At 31.7% G+C, this 20558-nt stretch overlaps 1 protein-coding gene and 1 long non-coding RNA gene across 2 annotated transcripts; one reads left to right on the top strand and one right to left on the bottom strand.

Moving 5' to 3' along the window:
* Positions 1–9716: 9716 nt before the first annotated feature.
* LOC111700416 (uncharacterized) lies at positions 9717–10944 on the top strand. The gene has a single exon (XM_023471304.1). It carries the CDS (start codon positions 9776–9778, stop codon positions 10907–10909), a length of 1134 nt encoding a protein of 377 aa, XP_023327072.1. The 5' UTR covers positions 9717–9775; the 3' UTR covers positions 10910–10944.
* A 4410-nt stretch (positions 10945–15354) lies between these two features.
* LOC111700424 (uncharacterized) lies at positions 15355–19675 on the bottom strand. The gene is made up of 3 exons (XR_002764989.1): positions 19464–19675; positions 16435–16560; positions 15355–15973 (listed from the first exon to the last, which is right to left on the bottom strand). It is a non-coding gene; the product is annotated as an uncharacterized LOC111700424 (long non-coding RNA).
* Positions 19676–20558: the final 883 nt, after the last annotated feature.

Below are 20558 nucleotides of genomic sequence, written 5' to 3'. Positions count from 1 at the left end.
GATTTTGTATAAGATTCGTAGTATTAAACACCACTGACGACACGACTGCAATCACAATTGAGAACAAAATCAAGAAAGAAGAAACTAGCTGCATGAAGTTTTCGGTCGCACTTTAAACAAATTCGGTTGAAGACTTTTTACAATGTTTGCTAATCAATCAAATGTTGAACAGGTGCCTTAGCACATATTTTATTTATGAATTGCATGATTTAAGTTTATTATACATTTTATCGGCTAGGTTAAAAAAATGCAGAGTGCACGACAATTATCAAAATTAAATTTTTGGAAAAAGTAATATGAATGATTAAGTTCTGAAAGGTTATATCTTTCTGCACCATACTTAATATTTAATGGACCTTTGACTTTTTGGTGAAAAAGCTTTAAAAAACTTGGAAAAATGTGGAAAAAGGGGCAAAAAATATTTTTTTCCACTTTTTTAGTTTTGTTTACTTAAAACAAACAAAAAGGATACCCATATGCAAAATATCATTAGAAAAATGAACCCATCAATCCAGAAAATCTGAAAATATTATCAAAGTGGGAAAATATGATTAAATAAGGGGAAAATAGGGGGGAAAAGGATCTGAAAAACCTTAATTTTTTTTAATGTTAGTAATGAGATTCTTGACTAACAAGCAGGTGTTTAAAGCACCTAGCTGGTATTTGACTCAGACTTTTTGGTGAAAAAGGTTTAAAAAACATGAAAAAATGTGTGAAAAGGGGGAAAAAGTATTTTTTTCCACTTTTTTATTTTTGTTTACTTAAAACAAACACAAATGATGCCCATATGCAAAATATCATTCACAGTCTGAGAAAAATGAATCCATGAATCCAGAAAATCTGAAAACATTATCAAAGTGGGAAAAAATGATAAAATAAGCGGAAAATAGGGGGAAAAAGGATCTGAAAAACCTTAAACTTCGTTCTGATGTTAGTAATGAGATTCTTAACTAACAATCAGGTGTTTAAAGCACCTAGTTGGTATTTGACTCAGACTTTTTGGTGAAAAAGGTTTAAAAACATGGAAAAATGTGGAAAAAATATTTTTTTCCATATTTTTTTTTTATTTTACTTAAAACAAACACAAATTATGCCCATATGCAAAATTGCATTCAGGCTCCTCAAAAAATGAAGACAGGAGTCCAAAATGTATTCAAATGGGAAAAGTGTACCCTCTCCTTAAAACAAAATTTGTACCAACTTTAAGACGACATTTAGAAATTGGAAATCATTTCCCGCATTTACTAAGAGATTGATTTTCAACGAGACAAAATTCAAATCGTTTAGATTTCTCTTGGTTTAGAAATAAAAACAGAGGAATGATTGACGTCTTCTTTCTTTCTTTCTTTCTTTCATTATTGTAATTTAAGCTGGATTGGAAACTTCTTGAAAGCCGACCACCTTAATTTGGAATTCTTAACCCAAGCTAAGAACATTTCTGTGGTTCTGTGATCAAAGGGTTCCTGAGTTATGATCAGACATACAAACAAACAGACAGAAAACAGAGATTAATATTTTATTTATATAGAACTAATGTGCCCTCATTTATGATTTAAATCAATTACAGTGATAACCAGAAAACTCCGAAATAAGAAGACGACTTTATAGCAATACTTAAGTGTATTTGATGTTGTTATAAAGCCACCCAAGACTAACCAGAGTGAGAGGCATTCGGTTTCTTCTAATTGAAATCATACATATTTTGGTCTATAATTCAACAATACAAGTATTTTAAAAAAAGGATTGATTAAAAATTATGTTTAATGGGTCAAATTGTGATCGTAAGTGACAGCTTTCTGGAATATTGACAGAATCGTTAAATCCACGTGAAGCAAATAGTTTTACTAGACACTTATTAAATCACAAATCAAGCGAAATGGGTCTGATTACATTGAATAATTACTGTTTCCCGTGCTCATTGAACTATCTAAAGTCATAATTTAAGTTTAAAAGTCGTCTTCCGATTCCAGAGATTTCTGGTTATCACTGTATACTAATTACAAATTAAAAAATACATGTTGAAATTTCTGAATTAAAAGAAGGAATGACAGCAACAGTTTAAATTCCTTAGTTTTCAATTTAACATTATTTGAAATTAGGAAACATACCTTTTGAATCTTAATCTGTGAGAATACTAAAATATATTTTGTAATAAACAGAAATATATTTTTAACAATATTATTAGCATTTAAAAGTTAAATATAATGATTTTTAACTTTAACCCAAATTTTGATTATTATGAGTCACTCAATATCCAACTTAATCATTTTCGTGATAACTAAACCTGGATGGATTGCAGTGTAGGACAATTAATTCTTTATTCGAACTACAGAAACAATTCTTTAAATCCACCCCTTTTATACTTGTTTAGAACTTTCTACCTGCTAACTGTAATAATCATAGAGAATAGAATATATAGAGAGGAATTTACTGGAAAAAAGTGTAAAACGGCCATTTTGTCGTACTGTTTCCATACTGCAGGTGTACTTCACATATTTATGCTATATAACCTGTGGGGCCCTGGAATATCATTTTATAGAAAATCTAAAATTATTTGACCAATTATCATTTCATATAGACTCTATGCCTTTCACTTTACAAACGAAGATTTTCCGTTATAACTATAAATCAAACGATGTTTTTTATTCACCTAATTCATTACAAAGTTTATTTAACAGTTTAAAAAATTCGAAATTGAAATGGATAGTCTAGGGAACATACTGTATCAATGTACTCTACTGTATATAATTTGTAAACATTTACATGATTTGTACACTTTGAACTCCCTTTCAGGCTTAAAAGGACTGAAAAAATTCATACCGAGAGATTCTTTTAATTCCTCTCTATATATTCTATTCTCTATGGTAATAATACAAAACTTAGTCATTTACAGACACTGTCGACATAAATCCTTAATTTAAGTCATGTCCAGTTCAAAATGGTTGTCCTTAAATTGGAACTGAAAACATAATTTCAAGTGACCTTCCATTTCAAGAGGGACATCCCCGATTTCCAAACTGGTAATCGAGAACGGATATTTCAGTGTATATATCTCTGCAATGCTGTGTTAAAAGGCACACAATTGTAGTGCACGCTAGCGTACTGTGTGAACTAAACACGGATGACGTCACAGTCCCAGCTTTACAGTTTGGGGGAACAAGAGGAAAATGAAGAACAAGAAATATAGAAATCTCAAAATATTTTCATCTGATATCATATGAATATTTTAAAATGTTGTAAAACTTAATTAAAATAAATTATTAAAGTTAAAAAATATATATATGAGCGAAAAGCTTTATTATATAGAAGAAGATTAAATCAAAAACGTTGGGAAAACTTAAACCGTCTTTGAAAATTGAATTTCAGGCCTGATTGATAACACATTTTGGATATTCTGATATTCTGAACCTAGTATGGTCTCATGGTAACCTTTAAACTGTTCCACATGAATATTAGTTGGTTGAGAATGGTTCACATCTGTAAAGGTGGAATAATTCAAAATCATTTAACAGCATTTCATATTCATTCCGCCAATAAATTAAACTAACGATTTCGGCCCATTTGTGCTGACTTGATGTGCGTCTATCCATCCATATTTAACTACAGGGGGTCACAACAAATATCGGAATTTAGTGAAAATTTAATTTGTTTGTTTTTATTGCATATTGTTGTACTGTATTAGTACAATGAGAACTTCCTACAATGCAAATACCAAATACTTGTCGATCGAAATTGTCACAAAATTTTAATGTTTACTGAGACAACCTGTACATCGTGTTATACTTGACAATATCGTGAATATATTGTAAGAACGGGACAATAAAATTCATAACAGATGTTTCCGCTTATTTCTTCTGTTTTATTAGAACTTATTTCTCGGGTTTTATTAAAACTTATTTCTCGTGTTTTATTAGATCTTATTTCTCATGTTTTATTATAACTTATTTCTCGTGTTTTATTAGATCTTATTTCTCGTGTTTTATTAGATCTTATTTCTTGTGTTTTATTAGATCTTATTTCTTGTGTCTTATTAGAACTTATTTCTCGTGATTTATTAGATATTATTTCTCGTGTTTTATTAGATCTTAATTCTCGTGTTTTATAAGAACTTATTTCTCGTGTTTTATTAGAACTTATTTCTCGTGTTTTATTAGAACTTATTACGGCCCAAAGGACTGTTTGAACTTAACCTTCTTAGCCCTTTAAAGGGGCTGTAAAGGAAAAATGAACGGGGGTATATGCTGAAAGCTAATCACTTTAACTCTCGATCGCGACCCATGAAAGTTATATCTGATGTTCCTGTCTCGAGAAATTGATAAACAACTGTGTCAAATTTATACGAAAATTGATATACATACAATTTTGTATAAAAGTAGTACTCCAATTATAATTTCATATTTTTTACTTCTACTTTTAATAGATTTAATTCATAATATTATTTACACGTCCGTATTACTTGACCAGAAATTCCACCAATGGCAGTGCAGTAAAGTGGTCACGTGATACAAGCGGAAACACGTGACCAGTATACTGCTCTGCCATTGGCGATAGTTCTGTTCACGTGATTTAAGCTTAAGATTTTCTAAATTTTACATATATGAACTTTCGTATAATTTTAACACAGTTGTATATCAATTTCTCGAGATAGGGACATCAGATAAAACTTTCATGGGTCGCGATCAAGAGCTAAAGTGATTAGCTTTCAGCCTATACCCCCTTTAATTTTTCCTTAACAGTCCCTTTAAACTCGTCAAACTAGAGTAAATTGCATGTGAGATTGAAATCTTCTGTATTTTTAAACATAACTCCTCTTAATGTAGAGCTATTGAGAAAACCATAATGTTTTGAGTTTTCATAATGGAACCGGAGAAGTTTTGAAGTCTCCGACTTAAGTAGAGGAGTTACCTGGTCACAAAGTAGTACTAGAAATGTAAAATAAATTTGAACTTTTCCTCCTGTACGTCTAGTTCAGCGTGTAAAGGCTAGGTTTTTATATCTTTGAATGATCAACGGGCCTTTCGACTGGCTTCCCTGGAGAAATATCTCCCATCCCCTAAAAAAATCAAACAAAAAACTTTCCGCATTACATTTTTCTTATCAGTCAAGAGCTGTTAAAAATAAGGACTGTGGGATAAAAAAAAACCCCAGCAGTTTTAGGATTAACAGGGGCGTACNTGGGGGAGGCTATTTTAATATTACATCTGCTTGCATTTCCCTTCCTTAGGCCAGACACAGTGGCGTACCTAGGGGGGATAGTAGTCCTCTTGCCCCCCCTGAGAGTTCCTGGCGGGGTCCTGCCCCCCCCCCCGTGGAAAGTACAAAATTAAAAGGAAACTGCGTTTAGAAAGTAACACCTGACAATGACAAAGACTAAGGATTTGTCTAAATTCACTGTTAATACAAGACAAGGAGAGAAAAGTTTTAGCCTTCTAAAGAAAATACTTCAGTACACAAGATGTACTATGACGGAGAGTTTGATATCCATCCATCTATCTATCTATATATTGTAGATATATTCCTGTACTTGCTCTGTTTGCTATCCATCTTTCTATATGTAGATATATTCCTGTATTTGCTTTGATTGCTATCGATCTTTCTATATGTATTTGCTCTATTTGCTATCCATCTTTTTATATGTAGATATATTCATGTATTTGCTCTGTTTGCTATCCATCTTTCTATATGTTGATATATTCCTGTATTTGCTCTGTTTGCTCTCCATCTTTCTATATGTAGATATATTTCTGTATTTGCTCTGTTTGCTATCCATTTATCTATCTATCTATATATTGTAAATATATTCCTGTACTTGCTTTTTTTGCCAAACATCTATATAATGTAGATATATTCATGTATTTGCTCTGTTTGATATATATATATATATATATGATGATCTATCAAGCTATCTTATCCTTGGCATATATTGGTTTATTAGTTTTTAAAACCTCAACTTCATTTTTAACCAATACATACTCCTACACACAGTACACCTATTGCTTACACCCCGATCTATTCCTTACACACACTTCATCATACACATCTTCCTTACTATCCTTACACACACTCCTACACACCTTCCTTACAATCCCTACACACACCCCTTACTCTCCTTACACACATTAGTAAGTCGATAGCAAGTGAGTTGAAAGTAAAAGAAAGTAAAAAGGCTCCCATGAAACACAGCAACTGAGCAATGTTCACAGACCCATTTCACTTTACAAGTTGATTGTCAAGACAATTTACTTTAGAACAACATCAATTATAAACAGGATTGCTTAAACCTCGTCTTACTATTCCACTGTTTTATGGGTCTAACTGTATGAGGCGGTGATTTTTCTATGATCAAAACTAATAACTTACACGTTCTCTTTTTTGACAAACGCGAAGTACAGATTTCTACACAAAAGACTGAATGTTAAAAGAGGAACGATAAGTTTATGTTAATGTTACTTAGATTAATAGTTGTGAATCGATTATGCAACTCTTTCTAGGGTAGATTGGTTTGGATATGCCACTGAACATGGAGAAGAACTGTACTTTAACGCTCCCTTCAATACTCTTTTTCTAAGAAAAAATCTACTCTGATTGTTTTTTTTTTCAACGAAGCCCCCTTCACCCTTCCTTATCTCCTAGACGTATGTAACCCCCCCCCCCCCCTCCCTGGATTGCATATAGATGAACCGCATTTAATGTTATGACATCATCCAGTCTATCCTGTAGAATGCAGATTTTAAGGTTGAGAATATCAAAGAATTATTTTCGTCGTGATACAAACAGATTTATTATTAACGTGATTATTTCATAACAGAGAGAAAAAAACGAACAACTGTAGATAAAGCTTAGCGTAAAATAAACAAACAAATTTAAACAAAATCTGGAAAAACTGGATCAACTAGGAACAGTGTTGATGTTTCAGATATGTGGATAAAATACTTAAGTAGCCTTCACTTTCGAACAAACACTCCTAACTAAACGTACGCATTTTTGTATTTTTTCTACACTTTTTGTTTGGTTAGATGCATTTTTAATTTTCAAGTGCAAAAAACGTTTTCTTTTCTTATTGTTGGATGTGAAATAAAAACTAGAGTGGTTAAATGAATATGTCATCTTTTAACAGGCAGGGAGTCTCGAGAGTAGGCTTCAATCTTTCTATACCTAGTAAAGAGGTCCTTTTCGTATATATATAGAACAACATTAAAAATAATATTTAAATACATCTGAACACTTACACGCGCTCACACAAAATCAAGCAGTATTTTGCCAATAACTCCTTTCAAGCTTAAGCTAGAAACAAGCGCGTTAAATTTTTAAAATGTATATGCCTATGGCTACAAAAAAGAACAAATGAATTGTTGAAGTAAAACCAAATTGATAAAATTTTATCACTGAGTTGTTTTCTATAATTAGAATATTTCATTTAGCATTTTCGATCGGTTCGAGCAATTATAGGTTTGCAGCACTAAAATTGAGGAAGTTATGACAGATCGAATCTTGCCATTTTGGATTTTTTGAATCATGTTATGTGATTTCAGAAAGATTAAAAAAGAGGAAAATTCTGTTTAAAAAGGATTATATACACAAAAACCAAAAGTTGCTTCAGTTAATGTAGGACATTTTTAATAGAAATGTAATAAATATAATAATAAGGACCTGAGAAACTTATTTATTTTATTATTTTCTTTTGTATATTAGGTATATAAATAGATTGTTATTTAAACATTTTAAAAACTAGACGTGAATGTAAGATAGGGTTTTCTGTTTCTGATATCAATTTCTAACCACAATGTCAGACTTCAACCTAACAATGTTTATGCTAAAAACTTTGATTTGGTATTTATCGATTGGAAATGTTCTGTAAATTTTGTAAATGTTTAAAAATGTAAAAATCAAACTATATGATGTGAGCTCTTGTACCTCAGAGAGCGTTTTTGGGATAAAGTAGATAGATATCTGTGTCCGATATTTAACTATAAACAATTTGACTCAAATTTTGATTGGGAAACTCGGTAGAACCACAGAAATATTCTCTGCATGGTTCAAAAATCCATAATAGAGTTGTCAGTTGGTCAACATTAGGAACCCAGTCAAAGCTGGGTTCCTAAAAATATAAACATATCAACATAGTATGTAATATGTATATAATAAAATAAGTATTTAAAACATGATTTGAAGTTTTATTGTATCAACATTATGTTTCATGCTTTCCATTCTTCAGGATAGTATGTATATATATACATGATATATCATGATATATCTTCATATTTTATTCACTATCTGTCCAACTGTTTGTATTTCCTTCAGTGCTCCGTAATTGAATTTTTACCATTGTATATAATTCCCATAATTCATGCAAATGCAGGCTCAACACCCATAATCAGACAGATAGATAGATGGATAGCAAACAGAGCAAATACAGGAATACATCTACATATAGATAAATGAATAGAAAGATATATAGATAGATAGATAGCAAACAGAGCAAATACAGGGATATATCTACATAGAGATAGATGAATAGAAAGATAGATAGATAGATAGATAGCAAACAGAGCAAATACAAGGATATATCTACATATAGATAGATGGATAGAAAGATATATAGATAGATAGATAGCAAACAGACAAATACATGAAATTATCTACAGATAGATAGATAGATAGACAGATGGATACGAAACAGAGCAAATACAGGAATATATCTACATTATGTAGATGGATGGCAAAAAAAGCAAGTACAGGAATATATCTACAATATATAGATAGATAGATAAATGGATAGCAAACAGAGCAAATACAGAAATATATCTACATATAGAAAGATGGAGAGCAAACAGAGCAAATACAGGAATATATCAACATATAGAAAGATGGATAGCAAACAGAGCAAATACAGGAATATATCTATATATAGAAAGATGGATAGCAAACAGAGCAAATACACGAATATATCTACATATAAAAAGATGGATAGCAAATAGAGCAAATACAGGAATATATCTACATATCGAAAGATCGATAGCAATCAAAGCAAATACAGGAATATATCTACATATAGAAAGCTGGATAGCAAACAGAGCAAGTACAGGAATATATCTACAATATATAGATAGATAGACAGATGGACATCAAACAAAACAAATACAGGAATATATCTACATAGAGAAATATGGATAGCAAACAGAGCAAGTACAGGAATATATCTACAATATATAGATAGATAGATGGATGGATATCAAACAAAGCAAATACAGGAATATATCTACATATAGATAGATAGATGGATGGATAGCAAACAGAGCAAATACAGGGATATATCTACATATAGATAGATAGATATCAAACAGGATAATATAGTGTTATGTTTGTCATAAAACAAGGACAAGATACTACTGTAATTTTTAACAAATATAAAGTTAAGTAGATTTCGGAATAATAAAAAATAAACCAGTTAATTTAGAATCTATTAGGATTTAGGTTAGAGTTTTTTTTGTCCAAATTATTTCGAAACTACGATGAGTAATAGGTATCATGATCTCAAAGTTCATATTTAAAGGAAAAAAGGAGGAAAATTCTAGAAAATATATTGTACCGGTCCGACACTTTAAAGCCCAATTGCCCTGCCCCATTTTAGCTGGTTGATGACTCGGCACGGTTTATCGTCAGAGATCTGAGCGCTAGCAAACCCAGTCCAGAGACAAGAAGCGGTTTTCTGTTCAATGCGCGACTAAAACCTCCAGTGTGTCGAGGGCTGGGGGTGCGTGCGCATGATTGAGAAATGTCTGACATCCTTCAAATAAACTGGAGATATGATAGGAATCAAAACCAGGAGCAAGACACAAAAAATGCAGACGAAAAGTATAAATTACGTACGAGTAAGAAAAAAACAGAAATGGCTGGGAAATGCGCAAGAAAACGCGGCCCAAAGCCTAAAACACACTCAGCCAAAATGTCCAAGTATCGGCGGAAAACGGCGAATGCTCGAGAGCGAATGCGCATGGGCGAAATAAATACGGCATTTGACAAACTTAAAGAAAAAATTCCATTGCCAAAAATTGGAAAAGTAAAATGTGAAAAACTAACAAAAATCAATATTTTGCACATAGCAATTAATTATATTCGGGCATTAGAAGATATTCTAGAAACTGGTGAGCTTGCTGCATCTATCTATCCGGAGAAACTTATTTTAAACCCGTTCCTCGGCTCCGGTCCAACCATGGAGACCGAGATGAATGATCTTGGTCCCCGAGGATACTCTCCAGACTCTGGGATTCAAGAGGATTCTGGTACCAAGGACGATCATGAGGAAGATATTGAAGATGAAGATGATGAAAATGATTGTCCAGATTGGACCGAATTGAATTCAACTCTTGATCTAAGATCTGTTCCTCCGCCGAACTCGCCGCCGTTTGATATGGCGCCAGCTTTAACTTCGAAAGCTGCTCCGCCGATCACCGCAGATACTCTGCTGATCAATACAACTCAGCCAACAAGTAAAAGAGACTTAATGTCAACTTCAAAAAGATCACTTAATACAATTAGCTCTAGCGCCGTCCTAGTTCCTCTTTTAACATTACAATCTTCCAAACATCAGTCTGTTCTCTCTCAATCAATGTTGTCTTCCAACCAAACTCTGGTCCAAAACCCTATTCGATGGATAACGAATGAAAACCCGTCCGAATCTGGTTTGAAGCAGAAGAGTAAACCTGTAACCTTGAGCTCCAGAGAATACGATGAGGAGCCAAGGAAACTAACCGGTCAACTTGTATTCAAGGAAACTAGAAACAAGTGTCTAGTTTTCAATGAAGCTCTGGAGGAGGAACCCTTCTCCGATTTCCTTGCAGATTTCGACTCCTTCGAACCAATCCCAGATCTTGATTTTTCTTACGAGGATCCATTCAGAATAATATGATTATATGTTTATGAAATATAAGATATTTAGATTAATATTTTTTATAACTTGTGTTTAAAAAAAAGATTTTTATAATAAATAAATACAAAACTGNAACCTTGCTTGTATACTTTATAGTGGACAGGGGGTTTTTGTGGCGCAGGAGATGAAATCTATAAAAGGGTAGTTAGGGTTCGCCCACGCATTTATATATATATATATAAAGATGCACTTCATGCAGGTTCAAACATATACCTAAAGTATTCCTTCAAGCTGTCAGTTTAAGTTTAATATTTCCTTATCGTTTCCTCATCGTTAACCAATGTCAAGGTTTTTTCTTAGAATTCGTCTTAAGTTAGTAATTACTGTTTATGTTCTGATTGATCAATATTAATAATAAGTACAGAAAAAAAATAATTTATCCGTTTTCAATTTAAAAATTCAAAACAGTTTGCTCTTAATTCTCAATAGCTCTTCAATAAGATGAGTTTTGATTGAAAACATGCAAGATTTTAATCGTACTTTTAGTTAAATTTAGTTTGATACCACAGCAGTATTTGTCCCCATGGTTACTTTGTGAATTACTTCATAAATGACTTAAACGATGCTTCCTGTGTCTATAACGAAGGAACGAAAAATTCCGACTTAAAGTTTAAGTTTCAGCTTTAATGGCACTTCTGACTTTAAAAGTTTGACTCGCCAAAATCGACGAGTTAAAATTTAAACCCAGGGTTAAAATCTTAAAATCCAATATTTTCCTAATTTGTTATATCAATTCAATCATCATTCAGCTGAGAAAGCGGCATTCAACTTTAAGTTATATTTAAAAGTGAAAACCTTGATTGAATAAACTACACGTTTTAGATTAATTCATGTTTGCACGTAAACCCAAAAAACGGTTGTAACTGGAAATATGTTTTGTTTTCGGATATGTAAATAATTTAAAATTGAAAAATAGCTGATGAGCAATGGTTACGTAATATCTCTTCTTAAATCCTTTTCTCTGATTGGTTTAGATTTTTCCCGGGAAATTCAAAGAAATTGAGTCTTTGCCACAAAGTGAAATTTTCGAATCCCTATATCATTGCAACCTCATGGTGTAAGCATTAGATATTTCAAGCTTGTTTTATTGGATCTAACAGAATATATAGTTTGAAATATCAGTGGTCTACAACATTGGGTTGCAAAGATATAAGGATTTAAAAATCAGAGTTTGTGACAAAGACTTAATTCCTTTCCCTTCGGGGTTATATTGAGAAACCTTAATATTTAATAGCAACTTTTTATTTTACAGAACTTTTAAGCTATAACTTAAATTTTGCACATTCTCTAATTTTAGACTCCGGAGATTTTGTCACAAACTTAAATGTTCTAATCCCTATATCTTTGCAACCTGGTGCTGTAAACCTTTGCTATTTAAGACTAAAATTATTTTATCTATCAAAATTCATGGCTTGACATATCTAAGGTCTACTACAAAGGGTTGCAAAGATAACGGGATTAGAAAATCAGAGTTTTTGCAAAGACTCAATTCCTTACTGTCCTCGTTCCCAAAAAAAATTTATTATTCGGTTTATTTTTTTTTCAAATATATATTTGTAGACTTTGATAGTTTCTGACTTTAAACTCTCATTTTTCCTAAAGATTTTATTTTGAAAACACTTTCATTTGCAATCACAATTGGTTTCAATCAACTCAGTTGCAATCAACTGAGTTGCAACCAAATTCAGTTGCAATCAACACTCAATTGCAAGCAAAATCAATTGCAATTCAATTTATTTTATTAACTGCAGCTAAATACAAACAACTCACTAGCTGAAGGAACTGAGTCCTTGTCACAAACTCAAACTTTCTAATTTTTATTTATATCATATATCTATACAAGCTGATGGTTTAAATTTTTGTTATTTTAAACTTAGATTTAATCTAAGAGAATTCATAATTTGAAATATCTAAGGTCTACGACGTTTGCAAAGATATAGGGATTAGAAAATCAGAGTTTGTGACAAATACTCAACTCCTTTACTAAATCCAGTAGAATTGATGTTTAGAAATAAAAAGTGGATGATGGACATTTATTGCATGGACATACTGCTTGAAGAATCTGATGAATGTGTAGAAAATGCGCACTTCAAACCCACTACGTAAAACATGGATGTCTGTGAGGACATATTTAAGTCATATTCTTAATATTATAAATCAAAATTCGTCGAAAATAGCGTTAACGATTTAATATGATTTAATATTTGAATTACAAAGTCCAATAAAAAACCATACAATAGAAAAGTTTATAGCAGTAAATAATGGTTTACTTATCCTTACTTAGATATAGTAGTAAATAATTGATTGTGTATCCTTAGTTACCTAGATATAGTAGTAAAGATTGGATTGTGTATCCTTAGTTTTAGATATAGTAGTAAAGAATGAATTGTGTATCCTCAGTTAGATATAGTGGCAAAGAATGGATTGTGTATCCTTAGTTAGCTATATTAGTAAATAATGGATTGTGTATCCTTAGTTAGATATAATAATAGATAATGGATTGTATATCCTCAGTTAGATATATTAGTAAACAATGGATTGTGTATCCTTACTTAGATATATTAGTAAACAATGGATTGTGTATCCTTAGTTAAAGTAGTAAAGAATGGATTTTGTATCCTTAGTTAGATATAGTAGTAAAAAATGGATTGTGTATCCTTAGTTAGCTAGATATAGTAGTTGAATACCCATAATCCCGACACTTGATCTTGATATCCACAGTCGGCACTCTTGAATATTCTCTTGATTTTGGATATCTGCAATTTCTTCGTTCTATCATGGTTGAACGCAAACCTCCCTGGCTTGTGATTGGTTGTTCGTTGTGTTCACATGACACTTGAATTAGTTGAATATAAGACACCTCACTGGTTCGGAAAAAATATCAATCTGAAGATTAACAAAAGATGGATAAATATGCATGATCTCGATATTCACGAGATTCAAGAATTCCCAGCTCTAATAATGATTTAATGCTTGGTCATCCAGAAACTTCCCAATTTTGAATATACTCATGATAAACGGTGCATTACCTTCAAACATCTCAAATTACGCGCGTGCGGAGCTGATGAGGAATGCGCGCATATAAAGCCTAATTACGTAAAAGGAGAGCGCAAGCTTGATTCTTCAACAGAATTTAAATACCTATAAATATGCATATTTTTAAGGAATGGGCAACATGCGCCAGTTCGCCGAGTTTCAGAGTTAATATTTCTGTAGAATGGTATTATTGACTTATTTAAAGAGACTGTTCATTTATTTGGATAATTTGAGGGTAAAATAAATAGCCTATTTATAGTTATTCATTGGTATTAGCCTTACTTTTTAAAGATAACCGTGGCCGGAGAAAAAGACTATTTTTCGTTCAGAATTCGAGCGCTAAGGTACAGTACTTTTGCTTTTACTTTTTATGTATACATAGAATTTGGATTGTCCATATTGCACGAATCGTACTATACAGTTGTTTTTTAATGACTATTTTGGCTCTTTTAAAAATCGTCCTTAAAGGGACAGTAAAGGAAAAATGAAAGGGGGTATAGGTTAAAAGCTAATCTCTTTAGCTCTTGATCGCGACCCATGAAAGTTTTATCTGATGTTCCTGTCTCGAGAAATTGAACTACAACTGTGTTAAAATTATATGAAAATTCATATATGTAAAATTTAGAAAATCTTAAACTTAAATCACGTGACCAGAACTTTCACCAATGGCAGAGCAGTATACTGATCACGTGTTTTTGCCTGTATCACGTGACCACTGTACTGCACTGTCATTGGTGGATTTTCTGGTGAAGTAATTCGGACGTGTACATAATATTATGAATTAAATCTATTAAAAATAGAAATAACAAATATAAAATTAGAATTGGAGTAAACCTAAGTAATAATTAGCTTTCTCGGGGATATTATCGTTTTCAGATTGGTTGCATATTTGCTGAATTTGATCTATTTAAACCCACTACTTTTATACAAAATTGTATATATATTAATTTTCGTATAAATTTGACACAGTTGTAAATCAATTTCTTGAAACATTAACATCAGATATAACTTTCATGGGTTGCGATCGAGAGCTAAAGTGATTAGCTTTCAGTCTATACCCCCTTTCATTTTTCCTTTACTGTCCCTTTAATTCTAAAAATTGGGTATTTTTATTTCTTATCGAGTAAACAATCTCTTTAAAATGAAAGGGGAAAAGGTTGAATTATAATCATATTTATTTCTATCCGATAATTCCGTTAAGATAAACAGTTTTCAACAAATCTTCTGCGAATGAGCCTGGATTGATCATAACTCGAAAAATACTACACTAAATACTAAATATGTAGAAAATATTTGCAATTATATGCAAAATTTGATAATAACATTAGAAGAAAAAATCTCTTTAAAAATCTTTTTCATTAAAACTTAAAAATTGATATTCCTGGAAGTCAACAAAATTTTGAAAAATGGCGCTTTTAAGAAATCCTCTGACTCACGTAATCGTGAAAATTAGCGCAGCAAATTGTAAGTTGTGAAAAATATGGTTTTGATGAAGGGGTTTCGAGAGGAAGAGATGATTAAGGGGGGGGGCAAAGAAGTTTAGGAGAAAGGGTGGGGGAGTCAAGGGGGGGAAGGGTGAGGTTTAGGAGAAGGGTGGGGATGAGGGGCAGGCTGAATTATGGGTTTGAAGTTTGATAAGCGAGTGGAATTATCAATGCAACATATGTTAGGTATAGCTTATGTGAATATATATAAACTGCACGAATCTAATATATTCCATTCTTAAAACTTCTTTAATCATTAAAAAATCTATTTTTAAAAATTTAAAATGATAATGAATATGAGTTCTGGTTTACCCCTGATTGGCTCATCACAACAAATACTAGAATGTTCTATCCGCCTTCTTCTTCTTCTTCTTTTTTGCATTCAATTTCAATCCATGTTTATTCCAACATTTTATACAATTCAAATAAAAGTTTAAAAGAATTGTTATTAATGTTTTATGTAATACTACCTTGGGAGCCAGTAACCACAGAAATGGAAATTGAAACAGCCTAGGCCAACAATCTTTTAAATATTAATTATAAAATAACTCCATCTTTCTAATCATAATTTCAGATACTTCTCCGATTACATTTTGATAAAAACTTTTTGTTAAAAATCAAATAGATAAATCTTTTCTGAAAAAGAACATTTTTAGTTTTATGCAGACAGTAGATTTATATTTTTTAAATTATTTTATTAAAACAGTAAAATAATGTTTACTTTTTTTAATCTAAAATTTTCAAAGAAGAAAAAATATGTTCAATCTTATCCAAAAATAAAACACATTTAAAAACTGTGAAATGAATTCTCTTAAAATGATTAAGATAAAGCTAGCATTCCCTATTTTTAATCTATTTTTAAGATAACATTGAAAAAAAATATTTAACAACATTTTTGAACAATTTTAAAGATTGCAAAGAAGTCTGTGTCTGTATAAAACCCCTGTAAACATCTTGTAAAATAAATAATAAAGTTCTAAATACCTTACAACGCAACCTCGTAGTTTGGAATCCCCGCTTACATACGGTATATTAAATACAATATACTCAATTCTGTTGTTTCGTGACACCAACTCTATTCAGCCACTCTGCCATGCGACGTTACAATCTCTAGAGAAAAGAAACGATGTTTAAAAAAGATGCCGGATTAGGATTTGCTAATTAAATCAATGTGAACATTAGGTCACTGTGAAGCAAAAAGCTTTAATCTAACAACTTTGTATGAGCAATACTTTTTTCTTTTCTTATTAGTTTATGAGCAATACTTATTAGTTTATGAGCAATACTTATTAGTTTATGAGCAATACTTATTAGTTTATGAGCAATGCTTATTAGTTTTTTTAGTTTATAGTTTTCAATGTAAATTGTCCTTGTTGGCAAAAAAGGTTTCCACTTGGGTTTTAGTTTTCAAACTTTTTTCAAAAATATTCTATGTGTACATGGAATTAACAAAAGCATGGCGTCAGGACATCTACCAATATGTCAAGTTGTACATAAGATTAAACTATTATACGTTTTCTCAATCATAACTCAATCATGTTTTGAATTCTTAATATGTAAATTTGTTTATCTAGAGGAACTAGGAGGTCAAAAAGTCGTACGTAACATGTTGCAATAATTTAACCTTGCAGTGATGCAGTATTTAACCGGGAAGCCCGTAGCACATGAAAAGATGTAACTTGAATAAAAGATACGAAGTTTATCCGTCCGAGTATATTTCACGAAAAATTAGAATGCTTTTAAGATACCTACAATCTACATATGAAACCAGAAAAATATGTACCCAGATGACTGTAGGTAAGTTTAGCTATATAAGAATAATATAACCAAATAATTATAGACATTTAACCAGATAAATGTTGACATGTAACTACTGCAAACTAGCCAGAAGGAGGAGGTCAAATCCTTGATCTCGTAGCTCCTGTAGTTTTTCATATGCAAAGCAAATTTATCCAACATATAACATTTTTGATGTTCTCAATATATTTTCAAGAAGAGGAGTCATGATTGCAAACATATAAGATTTTTTTAATTACGTGCAATTTACTTTTTTTAAACGTGTAAACAGAAAAATGTATCTTTGGAACTAAATGTCGGCATGTAAACAGATAATTGTGGATATGTATAAACAGATAATTATAAATATTTAACCAGATAAATGTAACTATGTAACCAGACAAACGTAAATTTGCATAACCAACTAAATACAGCTATTTCACCAGAAAAATATAGCTTTTTAACCAGATAAAAATGTGGTCATGTAATCAGGAACATGTAGTTATGTAACCAGATAAATGTAGCTATGTAATCAGATAAATGCGGTTATGTAAGCCAGATAAATATAACTATGCAATCAGATAAATGTAGTTATGTGACCAGATAAATTTAGCTATATAATCAGGTACATGTAGTTATGTAACCAGATAAATGTAGCTATGTAATCAGATAAATGTAGTTATGTAACCAGATAAATGTAGCTATGTAATCAGATAAATGTAGTGATGTAACCAGATAAATGTAGGTATGTAATCAGATAAATGTAGTTATGCAACCAGATAAATGTAGCTATGTAATCAGATAAATGTAGTTATGTAACCTGATAAATGTAGCTATATAATCAGATAAGTGTAGTTATGTAACCAGAGAAATGTAGCTATGTAATCAGATAAATGTAGCTATTGACCAGATGAGTACTCTAAAGGTTGAAATATGTATATTAAGTTTGGTTTCCAGGTTCTTCCCAAATACAGAGATGTTCAGAGACGTTTGATAGATTTAGGAGACTCAAGTAATACACTGGACAAAATGGATCCTATTTGTTTTTTATTGTATTCCTGCGTTTATAGAGCTGGCTAGACTAAACTGTTTGTCCGGCTCAGTGTGAGACTGTCAGACTTACATTTCTACTCAGATAATGTTACAGCACAGGGAAAACTATAATTTCCTGTGCTGCTGTGATGTTGTGTGAAAAGCTGTAAACTGTACTGCATAACTGTAAACTGTACTGCATAACTTTACACTGTACTGCATAACTGTAAACTGTACTGCATATCATAACTGTAAACTGTATTGCATAGCTGTAAACTGTACTGCATAACTGTAAACTGTACTGCATAACTTTACACTGTACTGCATAACTGTAAACTGCACTGCATAACTGTTAACTGTATTGCATAGCTGTAAATTGTACTGCATAACTGTAAACTGTATTGCATGGCTGTAAACTGCATTGCATAACTGTAAACTGTATTGCATAGCTGTAAACTGAAATGCATAACTGTAAACTGTACTGCATAAATGTAATCTGTACTTAATAACTCTAAACTGTACTGCATAACTGTAAATTGTACTGCATAACTGTAAACTGTATTGCACAGCTGTAAACTGTACTTCAAAACTGTAAACTATACTGTATAACTGTAAACTCTGCTGTTTAACTGTAAACTCTACTATGAAACTGTAAAATGTACTGTATGACTGTATACTGTACAGTATAGTTGTGTAAACTGTACAGTATAGCTGTAAACAGTACCGTATAACTGTAAAATGTAATTTTAACTGTAAACTGTACTGTATAACTGTAAACTGCACTGTATATCTGTAAACTGTACCGTATAACTGTAAACTGAACTGCATAACTATAAACTGTACTGTGCAACTGTAATATTTGTACTGTTTAACTGTAAACTGTACTGTTTAACTGTGTAAACTGTACTGTTTAACTGTGTAAACTGTACTGTATAACTGTACACTGTACTGTATAGCTGTAAAGTGTACTGTATAACTGTAAACTGTACTGTATAACTGTAAACTGTACTTTTTAACTGTAAACTGTACTGAATAACTGTACACTGTTCTGTTTAGCTGTAAACTGTACTGTATAACTGTAAACTGTACTGTTTAACTGTAAACTCTACTGTATAACAATAATTTCTACTGTATAACTACAAGCTGTACTGCTTAACTGTAAACTGTACTGCATAACAGTAAACTGAACTGCTCGACTGCAATACCTAGCTGTACGTGTTTAAATATCCTGACATTCAAATTTCTTGGATTCGACTATAGCCAGTCTGATAAATCTTTTTACATATTTATACATTCTTTGTGAAATTTGAGAATGTTCGCCAGTTTAATTTAATTCCTAGATCGAATTAGGAAGGAACGCATGCAGAGCTGTAATTTGTATTTCTTTACTCCTTGGTGTAACGATTCCTGTGTCAATTAATAGGGTTAAACCTTTTGAAGGGACTGTAAAGGGAAAATGAAAAGGGTATAGGCTGTAAACTAATCACTTTAGCTCTTGGTCGCGACCCTTGAAAGTTATATCTGATGTTCCTGTCTCGAGAAATTGATCAAAGGAATTGAGTCTTTTCCACAAACTCTGGTTTTTAAATCCCTATATCTTAACAACCCAATGTTGTAGACCTTAGATAATTCAAACTATGACTTCTGTTATATCAAACAATCAAAGTTTGAAATATCTAAGGTTTACGTAGTTTGGTTGTAGATATATAGGTAGTTGAAAATTGGGATTTGTTGCAAAAACTCAATTCCTTTATTTTATAAACTGATCGAATTTATATTTAGAATTCGACTGTAGAAAATTAGTTCTAATGAAGTTATCTAAGTTCGACTTAAGTTAAATATAAGAACAACAGAAAGTAGTTAAGTTCGACTAAAGTTGGATAAGTTCAGATAAAGTTACAGAAGTTCCACTGTAGTTAGATAAGTTCGACTGAAGTAAGATACGTTGGACTGAAGTTAGCTAAGTTCGGATAAAATTAAAGAAGTTCCACTGAAGTTAGCTAAATCCGACTTAATTTAGATAAGTTATACTGAAGCTATATAAGTTCGACTGAAGTTAGCTAAGTTCGGATAAAGTTAGAGAAGTTCCACTGAAGTTATAGCTAAGTTCGACTAAACTTAGATAAGTTCGAATAAAGTTAAATACGTTCGACTGAAGTTAGATAAGTGGAACTGACGTTAGATAAGTCGAACTGACGTTAGATAAGTTCGACTGAAGTTAGATAAGTGGAACTGACGTTAGATAAGTTCGACTGAAGTTAGCTAGGTTCGACTAAGTTTCCTTGAACATGGCAGGTTAT

The sequence above is a fragment of the Eurytemora carolleeae genome, unplaced genomic scaffold (assembly GCF_000591075.1).
Source record: "Eurytemora carolleeae unplaced genomic scaffold, Eaff_2.0 scaffold349, whole genome shotgun sequence".
In the NCBI taxonomy this organism is placed as follows: Eukaryota; Metazoa; Arthropoda; class Copepoda; order Calanoida; family Temoridae; genus Eurytemora; species Eurytemora carolleeae.
Note: the sequence above shows the minus strand (reverse complement) of the source record. Positions and strands in the feature narration are given on the sequence as shown.

Excerpts from the sequence above, each read along its gene's own strand:
- LOC111700416 (XM_023471304.1), top strand. The coding sequence starts at position 9,776 with ATGTCTGACATCCTTCAAATAAACTGGAGATATGATAGGAATCAAAAC.